The sequence below is a fragment of the Mus caroli genome, unplaced genomic scaffold, assembly GCF_978045245.1.
Source record: "Mus caroli unplaced genomic scaffold, Mus_caroli_1 scaffold_5, whole genome shotgun sequence".
Classification (NCBI taxonomy): domain Eukaryota; kingdom Metazoa; phylum Chordata; class Mammalia; order Rodentia; family Muridae; genus Mus; species Mus caroli.
This window is the reverse complement of record NW_028227260.1, coordinates 85,251,267-85,266,426: the sequence shown is the minus strand read 5'-3', so window position 1 is coordinate 85,266,426 and position 15,160 is coordinate 85,251,267. Positions and strand designations below refer to the sequence as shown.

At 34.9% G+C, this 15,160-nt stretch overlaps 1 protein-coding gene and 1 pseudogene across 3 annotated transcripts in view; one reads left to right on the top strand and one right to left on the bottom strand.

Annotated features, from left to right (window-relative positions):
- Dmd (dystrophin) overlaps positions 1–15,160 on the top strand; it is a 2,436,643-nt gene that overhangs the window by 1,193,527 nt on the left and 1,227,956 nt on the right. For all 3 annotated transcript variants that reach the window (XM_085838134.1, XM_085838135.1, XM_029473188.1), the window contains exon 44: positions 9,077–9,224. In XM_085838134.1, coding sequence (XP_085694260.1) covers positions 9,077–9,224 — 148 coding nt within the window. The remainder of the gene's footprint in view (positions 1–9,076; positions 9,225–15,160) is intronic.
- On the bottom strand, positions 5,386–6,153 carry LOC110287014 (proteasome inhibitor PI31 subunit pseudogene; annotated as a pseudogene).

Sequence of the window (15,160 nt, the reverse complement as noted above, 5' to 3'; positions counted from 1 at the left end):
TCAATAAGACAAAAAGGCCACCAACAGTTTTGGAAAGGATCTTTATCAATCGTAAATCCAATAGGGGACCAATATCCAATATATACAAAGAACTCAAGAAGCTGGACTCCAGAAAATCAAATAACCCATTAAAAAAATGGGTACAGAGCTAAACAAAGAATTCTCAACTGAGAAATACCAATGGCAGAGAAGCACCTGAAACAATGTTCAACATCCTTAATCATCAGGGAAATGCAAATCAAAACAACCCTGAGATTCCACCTCACACCAGTCAGAATGGCTAAGATCAAAATTGCAGGTGACAGCAGATGCTGGCGAGGATGTGGAGAAAGAGGAACACTCCTCCATTGTTGGTGGGATTGCAAGCTTGTACAACCACTCTAGAAATCAGTCTGGCGGTTCCTCAGAAAATTGGACATAGTACTACAGGTGGATCCAGCAACACCTCTCTTGGTCATATATACAGAAGATGTCCCAACCGGTAAGAAGGAAACATGCTCCACTATGTTCATAGCCGCCTTATTTATAATAGTCAGAAGCTGGAAAGAACCCAGATGCCCCTCAACAGAGGAATGGATACAGAAAATGTGGTGCATTTACACAATGGAGTACTACTCAGCTATTATAAAGAATGAATTTATGAAATTCCTAGGCAAATGGATGGACCTGGAGGGCATCATCCTGAGTGAGGTAACCCAATCACAAAGGAACTCACACAATATGTACTCACTGATAAGTGGATATTAGTCCAGAAAGTTAGGATACCCAAGAAAAAAGATACAATTTGCTAAACGCATGAAACCCAAGAAGAACGAAGACCAAAGTGTGGACACTTTGCCCCTTCTTAGAATTGGGAATAAAACACCCATGGAAGGAGTTACAGAGACAAAATCTGGAGCTGTGACAAAAGGATGGACCATCTAGTGATTGCCATATCCAGGGATCCATCCCATGATCCGCTTCCAAATGCTGACACCATTGCATACACTAGCAAGATTTTGCTGAAAGGACCCAGATATAGCTGTCTCTTGTGAGACTATGCCAGGGCCTAGCAAACACAGAAGTGGATGCTCACAGTCAGCTATTGAGTGGATCACAGGGCCCCCAATGGAGGAGCTAGAGAAAGCACCCAAGGAACTAAAGGGAACTGCAACCTTATAGGTTGAACAACAATATGAACTAACCAGTACCACGGAGCTCTTTGTCTCTAGCTGCATATGTATCAAAAGATGGCCTAGTAGGCCATCACTGGAAAGAGAGCCCCATTGGACTTGCAAACTTTATATACCCCAGTACAGGGGAATGCCAGGGCCAAAAAGGGGGAGCGGGTGGGTAGGGGAGTTGGGGTGGGTGGGTATGGGGAACTTTGGGGATAGCATTGGAAATGTAAATGAGGAAAATACCTAATTAAAAAAAATGAAAAAAAAAGATAAATTTGATTTCCATTTCTGTGATACTCTAATATTGTGTGTTTTTTTCCCATTTCCTTGATGACTGAGGATGTTGAACATTTGTTTATAAGCCTTTTGTGTTTAGCTTTTGAAAATTGTTTAGTTCCAGCTCATTTTTAATTGAGCTATTTGTTACTTTTATATCCAATTTTTTTTTAGTTCTTTTAAAATTATTTTAAATATTAACCCTCTTTTAGATGTGTAATTGGTCTTTTCCTATTCTGTAGCCTGCTGATTTGCTCAAATAATGGTGTCCTTTGATGTACTGATGCTTTTTTATTTCATTTGATTAAATTTTTTGATCTTTGAATCTGTGCTATCAATGTACTGTTAAGGAATTCTTTTCTTGTGTCAGTGAATTCAAAACTATTATTTCCATCTGTCTCCTCTAGATTTAAGTTCATTGGCCTTTTGTTGAGGTGTTTGATCCATTTGAAGTTGAGTTTTGTGCACGATGATAAATATGAATTTTGTTTTTATTCATCTACATGCAACAATCTAGTTTGACTAGCCCTATTTGTAGAAAATGTTTTCTTTTCTCCAATGTGTATTTCTGGGTTATTTGTTTAAAGAAAACTCCTGTGTCTGTAAGGGGATGGACTTATGTTTGAGTTTTCAATTTGATTCTATTGGTCAATATATCTGTTTTTATGGCAATACTCTGCTGTTTTTATTTCTATAGTTCTGTAGTACAATTTGAAATCAGGGTTGGTTATACACACAGCAGTTCTTTTGCTATTCAGGATAGTTTGATCTAGTCTGAGTTTTGCTTGTTTCCATATGAAGCTGAAAAGTATCCTTTCAATTTCTGTGAAGAATTGTGTTAGAATTTTGGCATTGATTGTATTGAATTCAGAGAGTACTTTAGTAGGATGTACATTTTTAGTCCATGATCCATGAGCATGGGGCATCTTTCATCTTCTGATATCTTTTTTAAAAATTTCCTTCAATGACAAGAATTTTTTATCAGCAATTGTTTCAATTGCTTGGTTGGAGTTACCACAAGAGAATTTATATTATTTGAGGCTGTTCTGAAAGGTGATATTTCCTTGATTTGTTTTCAGTTCATATGTCATTTGTATATAGAAGGGCTAGAGATTTTTGTGAGATAATTTTGTATCCATCTACTTTGCTGAAAATATTTGGCAGGAATTTCACAGGAGTGCCTTGTGAGAGTTTTAGCATCACATATTCATATAATCCTATCATCTGCAAATAAAGGTAATTGAATTCTTCCCTTCTCATTTGTGTACCCACTTGATACCCTCCATTGTCCTACATAAGATTTCTGATAATATAATTAATAGGTATATAGATAAAATGACCTTAGTCATGTGCCTGACTTTAGTGTGCTTTGAGTTCCTCTTTGCTCTTGTTTTTTTGTTTGTTTGTTTGTTTGTTTGTTTGTTTGTTTTATGTGGCCTGTGGGCTTGCTGTAAGTTGTCTTTGTTATATTTAGCATTATATCCTTTGTAGCTCCAATCTCTTCAAGACTTTTATCATGAAATAATGTTGGATTTTGTCAAAGGCATTTTCAAGTGCCTTCTGTAGAGTTGGATTGGTGGATAGACCCTGCCAACATCTAATTTTATATTAAAATAGTTTTCTGCTTCTTTCTGTTGTGATTGATACTTTTGCTGGCTACAGTTCTCTGGGCTAGCATCTGTGGTCTCTCAAGCTTGTAAAACATACACCCAGACCTTTCTGTGTTTTAGCAACTACTTTCAGAAGTATGCTCTTATTCTAATGTGTCTGCCTATATGTCTGATTTGTTCTTTTTCCTTACAAGCTTTAATATCCTTCCTTTGTTCTCCTTGTTTAGTGTTCTGATTATTTTGTATCTTGGGGAATTTCTTTTCTGGTACCCTTTATTTGGTGTTCTGGATGCTTCATCTTCATCTTCTTCTTTTTTTTTAGTTGAAAAATAGATTCTTCTTTTATTCAATATATCCCAACTATAGATTAAACTTCCTCCACTACTTTCCTTATTCTCCTTTCCTCCAGATCCAAATTCCCCTCTATTTCCCTTCAAAAAGGTATAGGCCTACAAGAGAAAACAATCAACCAAAACAAAACAGGATAAAATAAGGCAAAGCCCAAGCCCTTGTATCAAGGATATACAAGGCAACCCAATAGGAGGTAAAGAGTCCCATGAACAGGCAAAACTGTCATAGGCACACTTGCTCCCACTTTTAGGATTCACACAAAAACACCATGCCAACAGACATAACATATATACAGAAGACATGGTGTAGAGCCATGAACATGCCACTTTAGTTTCTGTTAGCCCATATGAGCCTTGCTAGGTGATTCAATGGGCCCTTGAATGTTTTCCCAGTGTACTACATCCTGTCTGACTTCTACAGTCTCTCCACTCCCTCTTCTGTATTATTCCTTGAACTTCCAGGAGAGCAATGTGATTGAAAAGTGCAAGTTAGCCTTTCTCTGTGCATAATGTATGGTTCAGGGTCTCTGTACCTGCTGCCATAAGTTGCCAAGGGAAGCCTTTCTGATGATGACTGGACTAGGCAAGGCAGAGACCTATGAATAGAGAAGAATATCATTAATAATGATTTTCATTGACTTGGGGTAATGGCAGTCTTGTTTGCTTCTGCTCTAGATCTCTGTGATATCTATTCTCCAGTTCCTGTCCATCCAGGCAGTGCAGGCCATGAGCTTGCTCTTGTGACATGGGCCTCAAGTTAAAAAATGTTTCTCTTTCATAGCTTGAAGAATACCTTCTTGTCTCAAAGAGGATCTTGTCTCAAAGACTCCCAGGATCTGTGGGTCATATCCAGATTATAACTTAATTAACAGTAAATATCCACTTGTAATTGAATGCATACCCTGTTTTTTTTTCTCTGCCTGCATTCCCTCACTTAGGATTATTTTTTTAGTAGCATCAATTTTCCTGCAAAATTCATGGTGACCTTTTTTAAAAGATAAAGCATACTCCATTGTGTAAATATTCCACACTTCCTTACCAATTCTTCATTGGAGAAATACCTAATGATTTCCAGTTTCTGGCTATTATGAACAAAGCCACAATGAATATAATTGACCAAATGTCTTTGTAATAGGATGGAGCTGCCTTTGGGTATATACCCAAAAGTAGTATAGCTGGGTCTTGACATAGACCAACTTCCATTTTTCTAAGGAACTAACATAAGTCTTTATAGTGGCTGTACAAATTGCCACTCTGAACAGCAACAGAAGATTACCCTTGCATCAAATCCTTGACAATGTGAGCTATTAATTGTGTCATTGGTCTTAGCCATTATGACAGGTGTTACATGGAATCTCAAAGTAGTTTTGATTTGCATTTTATAGAGAATTAAGGATGTTCAATTTTTTGTTAAGTGTTTTTCAGCCATTTGAGAGTCCTCTGTTGGGCATTCTCTACTTAGATCCTGACCTCATTTTTAAATAAGATTATTTGGTTTGTTGATATGTAGGTTCTTGGATTTTTTATATATTTTGAATATTAGTCCTCTATCATATGTAGGACCTTTTCCTTTTCCAATCTGCAGGCTGCTTTTTTTGTCCTATTGACCATATATTTTGCCTTACAGCTTCTTTCAGTTTCATGAGGTTCCAATTTTTTAACAAGCAACATGAATTCTATATTGACATTTCATTCTAAATAATATACAAAATGGGTTCTGTTCTTATAACTCTGTAACTATGACTGCATCTTCTAGAAGATTATGTTGCCAGAGGTCTCCTGTGGATATGGGGAGGATCTGGATCTGATAGAGACATTGGGTTTCTCCTTGGGATCTACAAGCAGCTGGGTGGAGTTGCTCAGCAGGAACCTTGGCTCTCACAAGGGGGTGAAATGCAACTCTAGCAGGCCTGAAAAGATATGAACAGAATCCTCAGTTCCAAGCCCAGAAGAACACAGGGAGACTGAGATGTTACAGTATTGAGGCCTTCACAGGCCATTCTTGCTTAGTTCAGGGAGGTGGTCTGTCTTAGGTTCAGATGGGCTAGTCTCAATGGTTTCAAAGGGTCAGATTGAGTTCCTGGGGGTACAGCACCAAGACGAAGCCAATTTGGAAGCAAAAGATCTCAGGGGATCCATAATTACTCCAACTCTCTGACACCCAATAGGGGGTCTGGATCTTCTCAGGACAGCAAATGGATTCAGTGGACCACACCAAAAGGGCTGCTGATTAGTATGAGAATGGTGTGAGGGATTCTTGAGTGGGTTTACCTCTCTGGCGGTGGCTAGTAGGACATCCAGATGGACATTGCTTATAAGAGCAGTCTCCTATGCTCTCAGGTAGGTGTGATAATTTCAGATCTAATCCAAGACTGAATCTCCTCACCGTTCTTGTAGGTCCTGTGGAAATTACTTTGATCTTGTGCATTAGTATAATCATCTAGGTTCAGAATCTAATCTGGCCCCTGCTGTGTATCATGTTCCAGCACACTGATGATCATGCCATTCTCCACAGAGACAGCTTTCAAAAAAATTTTCCTGGCTCCATCCTTAGATTCATACTGGAGGACAGTTCTTTATTGCTCTTCTATGTGGCTGGCAGTCATTCTCACTTACTCCTGGGATCTGGCTGCTCACTGGTGCTCAAGAAATATTAGCCTTTGACACTACTTCATAGTGCAGGAAACAGATGAGGAAATCCTGAGGGCAGCTCATGGTCAGAATGGTTGATACAAAGAGAACCTCCAAGGCCACCATGAATGATCAGGACTTCTGTGTGAAAAGGGAAAAATGGAGGAAACTGGGCAGTAAGCTGCTGCCTAAGAGGACAGGACTGTGAACAGAGGCTACTGCTCTACCTTCTGCCTTCTCACTGGGCTTTGTCTTCACATGCCAAGGTTCCATTTTTTAATTGTTGATCTTAGTCTCTATGGTATTGGTGTTCTATTCAAGAAGTTGTCTTCTATGCTCATGCATTCAAGGCTAATTTCTCTTATATCAGGTTCAGTGTGTCTGGTTTTATGTTCGGGTCTTCTATCAACTATAAATTGTATTTCATACAGAGTGATAGATATGAATCTATTTGCATTCTTCTACATAATAACACCCAGTTTTACCAGCACCATTTGTTGAAATGCTTTCTTATTTTCTATTTTCTATTTCTGGTTCCTTTATTAAAAAAAAAATCAGTGTCCATAGGCATATGGATTTATATCTGGGTCTTCAGTTTGGTTCCATTGATCAACAAGTTCCTATCTAAACCAATATCATGTGGCTGTTATTACTATAGCCATGTAGTAACAATTGAAATCAGGAATTTTGATACTTTCAGAAGAGCTTTTATTGTTCAGAATTGTTTTAGTTGTCCTGGTTTTTATTATTATTATTATTATTATTATTATTATTATTATTATTATTTGACTGTGACATATGAAGTTGAGAATTGTCCTTTCAAGGTCTGTAAAGAATTGTATTGGGATTTTGATGGGTATTTTGCTGGATCTGTAGATTGTTTTGGTAGGATAACCATTTTATCAAGTTAATCTATATATCCATTAGCATGGGAGATCTTCCCATCTTTTGATATCTTCTTCAATTCCGTTCTTCAAAGACTTTAGGCTATACAGGTCTTTCATTTATTTGATTAGTGTCACTCCAAGATATATTATATTATTTGAGATGATTATGAATGGCGCTGTTCCGTTGATTCTTTCTCATACTGTTTGCCATTTGAATATAGGAAGGTTATTGTTTTTTTTCTTTTAGTTTATATTATATACAGACACTTTGCTGAAAGCTGTTTATCAACTGTAGGAGTTCCTGGTGGAATATTTAGGGTCACTTATGTATACTATCACATCATCTGCAAATAACAATGTTTTGACATCTTCCTTTCCATTTCATATCTCTTTGATATCCTTCAGTTGTCTTACTGCTCCTTTCTAAAATATCAAATTCTATATTGAATAGGTAGGGACAGAGTTAGCAACATTGTCATATCCCAGATTTTAGTGGAATTTCTTTAAGTAATTTTCTATTCACTTAAATTGATGTTGATTACAGGCTTGCTTTAAAATTTCCTTCTAATAATTAGGCATGATCTTTGTAACCCTAATCTCACCTGAACTTTTATCACAAAGTCTTGTTAGATTTTATTAAAGGTCTTTTCTGCATCATGTGTTTTATTTTTCTTTCATTTTTAAAAATATGGTCAATTACATTTACTTATTTGTGTATGTTGAACAATCCATTCATCCCTGGATTTAAGCTTATTTAATCATGTTGAATGATCTTTTTAATGTGCTCCTGGATTTGGTTTGCAAGTATTTTATTGAGTTATTTTGCATCTATGTTCATAAGGAAATTTTTTTCTGTAATTTTCTTTTTTGCTGATCCTTAATGTATATTTTTAATCAGGATAACTGTAGCCTCATAAAATTAATTTATCAATATTGCTTCTGTTTCTATTTGCTGGAATAATTATAGGAGTATTGGTGTAAACTCTTTTTACTAGATATCTGTTAAAATTCTGTTCGAGGACCATATGGCCTGAGTTTGTTTGTTTGTTTTTTAAGTTAGGAAACTTTTGATGACTGTTTTGAAACTTTTGATGACTGACAATTTAAATAGATTATAGACTATAGATGATAGATTATAGTCCTGACTTCCTTTGTTGATGAACAGCAATGTGGAAGTATAAACTGAATAAACCCTTTCCTCTCCAACTTGCTTCTTAGTCATTATGTTTTGTGTAGGAATAATAGAAACTCTGAGACAAGTGTCCTTGTGTGTTGAGCATAGATGATATGAATGGAAATGGCAACTTTGTAGAATTTTACTTTGATGAGTATGCAACAACCTTTCCCATTTTCTTTTGATTAGTTTTGGTTTGAAATCTACTTTGTTACATATTAAATTGTTAATTTCTGTCTCCAGTGAATGGACGTGATGTGGCAGCAGCAAGCAGGCTGCTATAGGGCTGAGGGGGTGACAGTAGATAGTATAATTTAGTACAAAAAGGACATTGAAAATTGTCTTCCTGGGTCCTAGGAATTATGGTCACTGAACCTCAGTGATAGAAGTTGAATTTACATATTGATGACTGACACAAAAGAATTGGGGTAGACTAGAAGAGAACAAGAGGCTGTGGGAAGGAACAAGCTGGGTTAGAACAAAGGCCTGTCAGAGTCAGCATGGGACTGAGGTAGTGTTGTAGGAGGGAATTCTGCAAGCAGGTGGATATTTAGTATCTTAACTGGAGTTCTGAATCAGGAGGAAGGTTGAAACTCATAAAACTGATAAGATAATTTAATTTTGATCTGCATGTATTTTAAAGTTAAACATATGGTTCTCAAATAATTTTTAAAATTTTAACATGTTTTAAAAATATAAAAATTACTTTTTAAAATTATCACAAGGGAGAAGATGCTAATTATCCTAACTGTCTAGTACTCATTTTAATCAATGTATATGTTTAATTTTAAAGGAAATAATACATTTTGTTTTATTTCACACATTCTGTATAACGTTAGATATTATATCTGATAGTTGAAAATGAAATCTACAAATGTAAGATACTACAAAAGTAATGCATTTGTCAGAAAAAAAAAGAATGGGTGGTATCCACAAAATGTGTCCTATAAACCACTTACCTTATTTCATCCATGTTTTCAAATTATAGGCGCTTCGACAGATCAGTTGAAAAATGGCGACACTTTCATTATGATATGAAGGTATTTAATCAATGGCTGAATGAAGTTGAACAGTTTTTCAAAAAGACACAAAATCCTGAAAATTGGGAACATGCTAAATACAAATGGTATCTTAAGGTAAGACTTTGAGATTTCCCTTTCCATGCTGGCTTTATTTTTGCAGCAATATTTTGCATATTTCACTACTGTAAGTTCAACTAAAAGGATCAATGGAATATATAATTCCTGACTTTATTGTTGCTCATTGAACATGTTATAAAAATCATAACAAGTGTGCCTGAAAACTGTGCTATGACTGTTTTGTGAAAGGATGAGAGCATCTCCCTGGGCACTACTGGTTCATCTGATGAATTGTGAAGTGTCACTGCATCTGGGATGCAGGAAATCATCTTACAGCAGGGAATAGTGTGGTTTAGGTCTCTCCCCCCCATCTCTCTCTCTCTCTCTCTCTCTCTCTCTCTCTCTCTCTCTCTCTCTCTCTCTCTCTCTCTCTCTCTCTCTGTGTGTGTGTGTGTGTATGTGTGTGTGTGTGTGTGTGTGTTTCCCTTATGTTGGAACCAGTCCAGAAGGAGAAGCTGTGGTATATTTAGTAGTAATGTAGTTGCTTCAAATATTCATCATGTTAAAATTACAAGTCTCTTTCTCTCAAGACAATTTGTGGTGATATAGTAATATTTCTGTACATCCTATTGACAAAATGCCTTCTGAGACAGACTAGAGGCCAAAACAATGTTGAGTTAATTGTTAGTACTTATTGACTTTTTCTGGTTTATGTTAATGGAAATGCAACATATGGATTATAACCAGGGAATCATTTGATTTCATATTGTGTCTTTTAATGTGAAGATAAAAATAAATCGAATCGTGGAGTATATAATTCAGTTGATTTAATATATAGATCTGGTCTAAGATATATGGTTTGTTATGTGAAGTCTTTAATGTTTTTTGTTTTGTCTTCCATTATTCATGATGCTATTTTCATTCAAATGGGCTTGAAATGTGGCCAACATTTAATAACCAAAAATAATGATTAAGATAGAAGAAAGCAAAGAAAATGGTAGCTCATTTACAAATTTAAACATTGTAAAATTCTAGATTCAATATGATATTATAATTACAATTCTTTGTTCTCAAGTGTTCACCTAGCAAAGTTATGTTCAAAAATTGAGCATTCAAGCACATATTAAATTACAGGCTACATAAAAGTATTTTAAAAGTCTTCTTTAGTCTTCTTTTAGCAATAAAATTTGTATACACATCAATGTTAATATACATTAAAGAAAAGTCATTAATTTATGATCTTCTGTCTTATAGAAGATGCATTCTGAATAGCACCAAAGTGAATGTTTAATTAAAGAAGCATAATGTGATTTCTGCCTGAAAGCCATATATGTAATACTGTCATATAAAATATTCTTGAAGAGATATCTAAATTTTGGTAACTTTGAAAGATATCTGAAAAAGCATATATGGTTCATCTATTTATAATGTTAAAATAAATATAATTATTCATTTTAAAATCATTGTGAATTAATTATAATGAAAAATGAGAAATATAGAAATAAAACTATAACTCCATTATAATTTCAATAGGTTGAGTAATTCTGGAATAAGGGCTTTGTTTATGTTATGTGCACTCCAATTGGTAGACTCTCTGTCCATAATATGGACTTGGCAGGGATAGGGATGGCAACACTTGGGGTGTAATTAAAATAATTAATTAATAAAAAGAAGTGACTTTTTGATCAAGCAATTAATATATGTGCTGAGGATACTTCTCATCTGTATATTGATCATTGTATATCAATAGTATCATAATTTTCATCATTTTAAAATGTTTCCGTTTTTATTTATTTTACTTAATCAATTTATGTCCCACTCACTGTCCCCTCCCAGTCATACCCTCCCACAATCCTTTCCCCATCCCCTACCCCTTCTCCTCTGAGTAGGTGGGCTCCCACTGGGTATTGACCCCTACTCACCCTGGCACTTGAAGTCTGTGAGGCTACACTGAGGCCAGAGAAGGCAGCCCAGCTAGAACATATCCCACGGCAGGCAACAGCTTTTGGGATAGACCCTGTTCCAGTTGTTTAAGACCCACATGAAGACCAAGCTGCATATCTGCTACTTATGAATGGAGAGTTCTAGGTCCAGCCTGTATATGTTCTATGGTTGGTAGTTCAGAGACTGAGAGCCCCAAGGGTTCAGATTATTTGACTCTGTTGGTCTTCCTGTGGACACCTATACCTTCCGGGGCTCATAAACCTTCCTCCTATTTTTCCAAAAGAGTTCCCAATCTCCATCCACTGTTTAGCTATGGGTATCTGTATCTGTCCAGAGTCAGTCTTTATTTTTAAGTAAGGAACCAGCAAATGATTATATATTATCCCATTTAAGGTGATAATATTAGTCATTACTATTCCACCCCCCCTTTTTTTGATGCTTACCCCAGCCATAATTTTATATAATTTTATTGTGAAGTTTAATGACATTTTTAGTGTCTAATCTTTGATTAATCCTTTTTGGTGTATATTATTAATGGCATATATTGCTATTGACATTTTTAGATGTGAAATTTGGGTAGTTTTATACATACCAAAGATTTAATAAATTTTTTCTATCCCATCATAATGATGTAGAATATAGATATAGCAATTCTTAGTTTCTGTTGTGAACTCAACAAACTGTGCATATTTTGGTTACATTTAGTTAATGTATTTTATTCTCAATATGAGCGCTATTTTAATGTGTCTTTAAATATCTTGTAACTTTTAAATTTTGTTAGGTGTTGCGAATTTTAATTGGTAAATGCTAAATAATTTCTCATTGAAATAAACTTTCTTAAGCTATCTTCTGAGAACCAGATAACATAGTATGAAATAGCTTTATGTTTATAGATTTTCTTTTATACATAATTATTTGTTATTAGCCAGCTAATTTTGCCTCACTACTGAGGAAAAGTCTTTCTGTTTATTGTGATGCCTCTTAAACGATGGTTTGTTGTTGTTGTCCTTGGTGGTGGTGGTGGTGGTGGTGGTGGTGGTGGTTGTTATGGTGTTTTTTGTTTTGATTTGTTTTAAATCCATAGTGGCTTGCAATAAAAGTAAAATATCTGATCACAAATGTAGCTCCTTTCACTAGTCTTTCATAGTTTTCTCACATATACAAGCTGTTTAGGACCTACCTGAACATTAGAAAATAGTTTTCTTCAGATCTTCCTCAATGTCTTATTCTCTTTTCTACTAATCTGCCTTTTCTAGTAATATCTAACTTCCACCCCGCTAACACCCCTTAGACTTTGAGTCCCATTTTCTGAAATCAAATCAATTGGTGTTTTGAACATTTCCTTTTCTTTTCTTATAGTATAGAAATCTGCCAGATAGCAAGGTGGACAAATTTAGTATTCAGTTATGTAATTGTTTCCATTAGCTCTGTAATCATAGTCCTTTGCCATGTGTATAGTATCTTCAAAATACTTTCATACACATTAGGTTTTTTATTTTATATTTGAATAGAATGCTAATTTTTCTTCCTTTTATTACAAATTGCCAAATGAAATAACTAAAATTTTAAGATTTTCCATGATAATATTAGTAATGCAACCATGCAAGTCTCATGCAATGTTATATGCCTATAGAATATGGAAAACCGCACTTCCTGTGTAGTTTATTAATTGTAATTGGTGAATACTTAGCATATTTGCTACTCAATTTGAGAAGCAATAAATATTTTAGTCTATTTCTTAACCTACAAATAAATGAGGAAGAGATTTATATATACCTAGGAAAGTGGTCTTCTAGATAATGAGATGTTAGTGATGTCACAAACCCTATAAAAATTAAGCCTGTTTTCCTTTATTAAATATAAAATCTGCATTTGTTATAAATCTCATTATAAATTTTTACTATTAATGAGTGATTAACTAACATTTATAAAATTTAAAAATTTTACTAATTTATTCTTCTCAAACATTGAGAACATAAGATAACTTACCATTAAACATTATTAAACTATAGTACTTGAAGAAAGGGCTGAGGAAATTCCTATTCATACAGACATATTTGCCTGAAATAGCTGACACTTCTGTCTTTTCAGTTTTCTAAGTTACAAGAAGACACACTAGTGTGGGTCTTCAGAATAAAAGTTGAATACCGTGAAGTTATGGAAATAACTCACATGGTGGCAGTATGAATTAGTGTATTATCCATTACCTTTGTTAAAGTCCAGGATATGTAAAGTAGAAAACCTCTAATTTTAAGGTCTAGGCTCTTTCGGCTAGACTGGAAAGAAATAACTTTTAAAATATAAGTTATTGAATGATGTTGAATTGTTACATTGCCAGGAGGAAGAATAAAAATCACCATTAGGTTAAATATTTGCAAATGCTGAATATTCTTCCTTTTAATGGAATAGCAACTTGTTTGATTTTATGGAATAATGCTTTTTAGTGAACCCTAATAAAATTAACAACACCTTCTAAAGAATATTACCATGAGTATGTGTGAGGCTTTGAGTTTTAAAAACTTCCATTTAAGTTCGCCATTAAGAATGAAAAAACAATGGGATTGTTTATATAAAATTTTAGAGTTTTAACTCATCCATTGTGAAATTAAGTCCACACAGAAAGTAAATTAGCAATATGCTATATTCAAATAAATTGATAACTCTTTAAAGGTAAAATGTAGTTTTCAATGTTAACGAGTTTCCAGATATATGCTGCAATGTGATTGTGTTTACTGCTTGATAATTTCAATTACATTGATATGGAGTTTATTTATGTATATTGGAGTAAAGAAATTGAATTACAAGTGTGTAGTTTGTTAAATAATAAATCTGAATCATTGTAATAGAAAAATGCTTATACCAAAATGTATTAAATGTAGCATATTTCAGTACTTCTACCATCCTACCACTAACTATCCAAATAGATATAGAATAGGATTCTACTCTGTTTTATCTTGTGTCTTGGACTTGGAAAAGGCAGAGGGAAGCCTGAATCAGTGTTAAGGAACAGTTGAGCTGCTTTTCCTCTCACCCTAACTTGGCTCTCTGTGTTTGAAGAAAGCATTTTGTAAAGGACCCAATTTTGATGACTTCAGATTCAAAGGGCACAAAGGAATAGAAAGAACTAACGCTTGAAAGTTTGAGACAATGCTTGTTCTTAATGGGATATCTTAAGAGTTTTCAGTCTCATTCTATGTACCCCCTTGCAGCCCATGAAGCTCTCTTATAGCAGAGGCTGCTACTGAAAATCCATTGACTTGTCCAGACCTGATGGCTGGTGATTGAGTTGCATAGGTCATTGACTGTTTTTGCTTCAGTGGATGTGATTTCTATCTAGAATGGACTTTAATATTTAATTAGACATATGCTCTCTTAAAGCACTCTATATGAACTAACCGGTATTCTGTTAGTACAGATTGATTGAAACACTCTTTTTTAAGGCATATGGTGTAAAATACTAAATTGGATACAAGAATGCTTTGTATATAGTCAGTTTTTACACTGCTGATTTTACCAGCTGGCTGGTGAGTTTGAAGCCTTCTTAACAGACTTGCTGCTGATAGAAACTTTGATGGAAAAATCACTTGAGTAAATATTTCTGCCACCTGTTGCCCTTTGTTGGGACCCTGGTGTTAAGAATAATTCATATATTGCTTGCCCTTTATTTTTCCCCAGCAGTAATAAAATTTCATATGATTTCATTTTGCGGTCACAAAACCTATCCTCTTTTCTGTAGCTACAGGACATATACTAACACAAGGAAATTAGCAAGAAAATTCACTGCTAGGGGTATTTGGTTTAGACACTTGTTTTAGGTTTACAGCCATGTATAATAAGATGGGGATACATTACAAAATGAGTGTTTCAGTATTATTACCTGGTAGTGGCATGGGAATTCAGTGGTTTAATATAGTTAAAAATTTAGGCACTTCCTTTATATTTTTCTTCTCTCATACAATACATCCTGACTTCAGTTTCCCCTCACTCCATTCCTCCCTGACACCCACCCCTACCCTCTCATACCTAGCCTGTCTCCTACCTAGATCCAC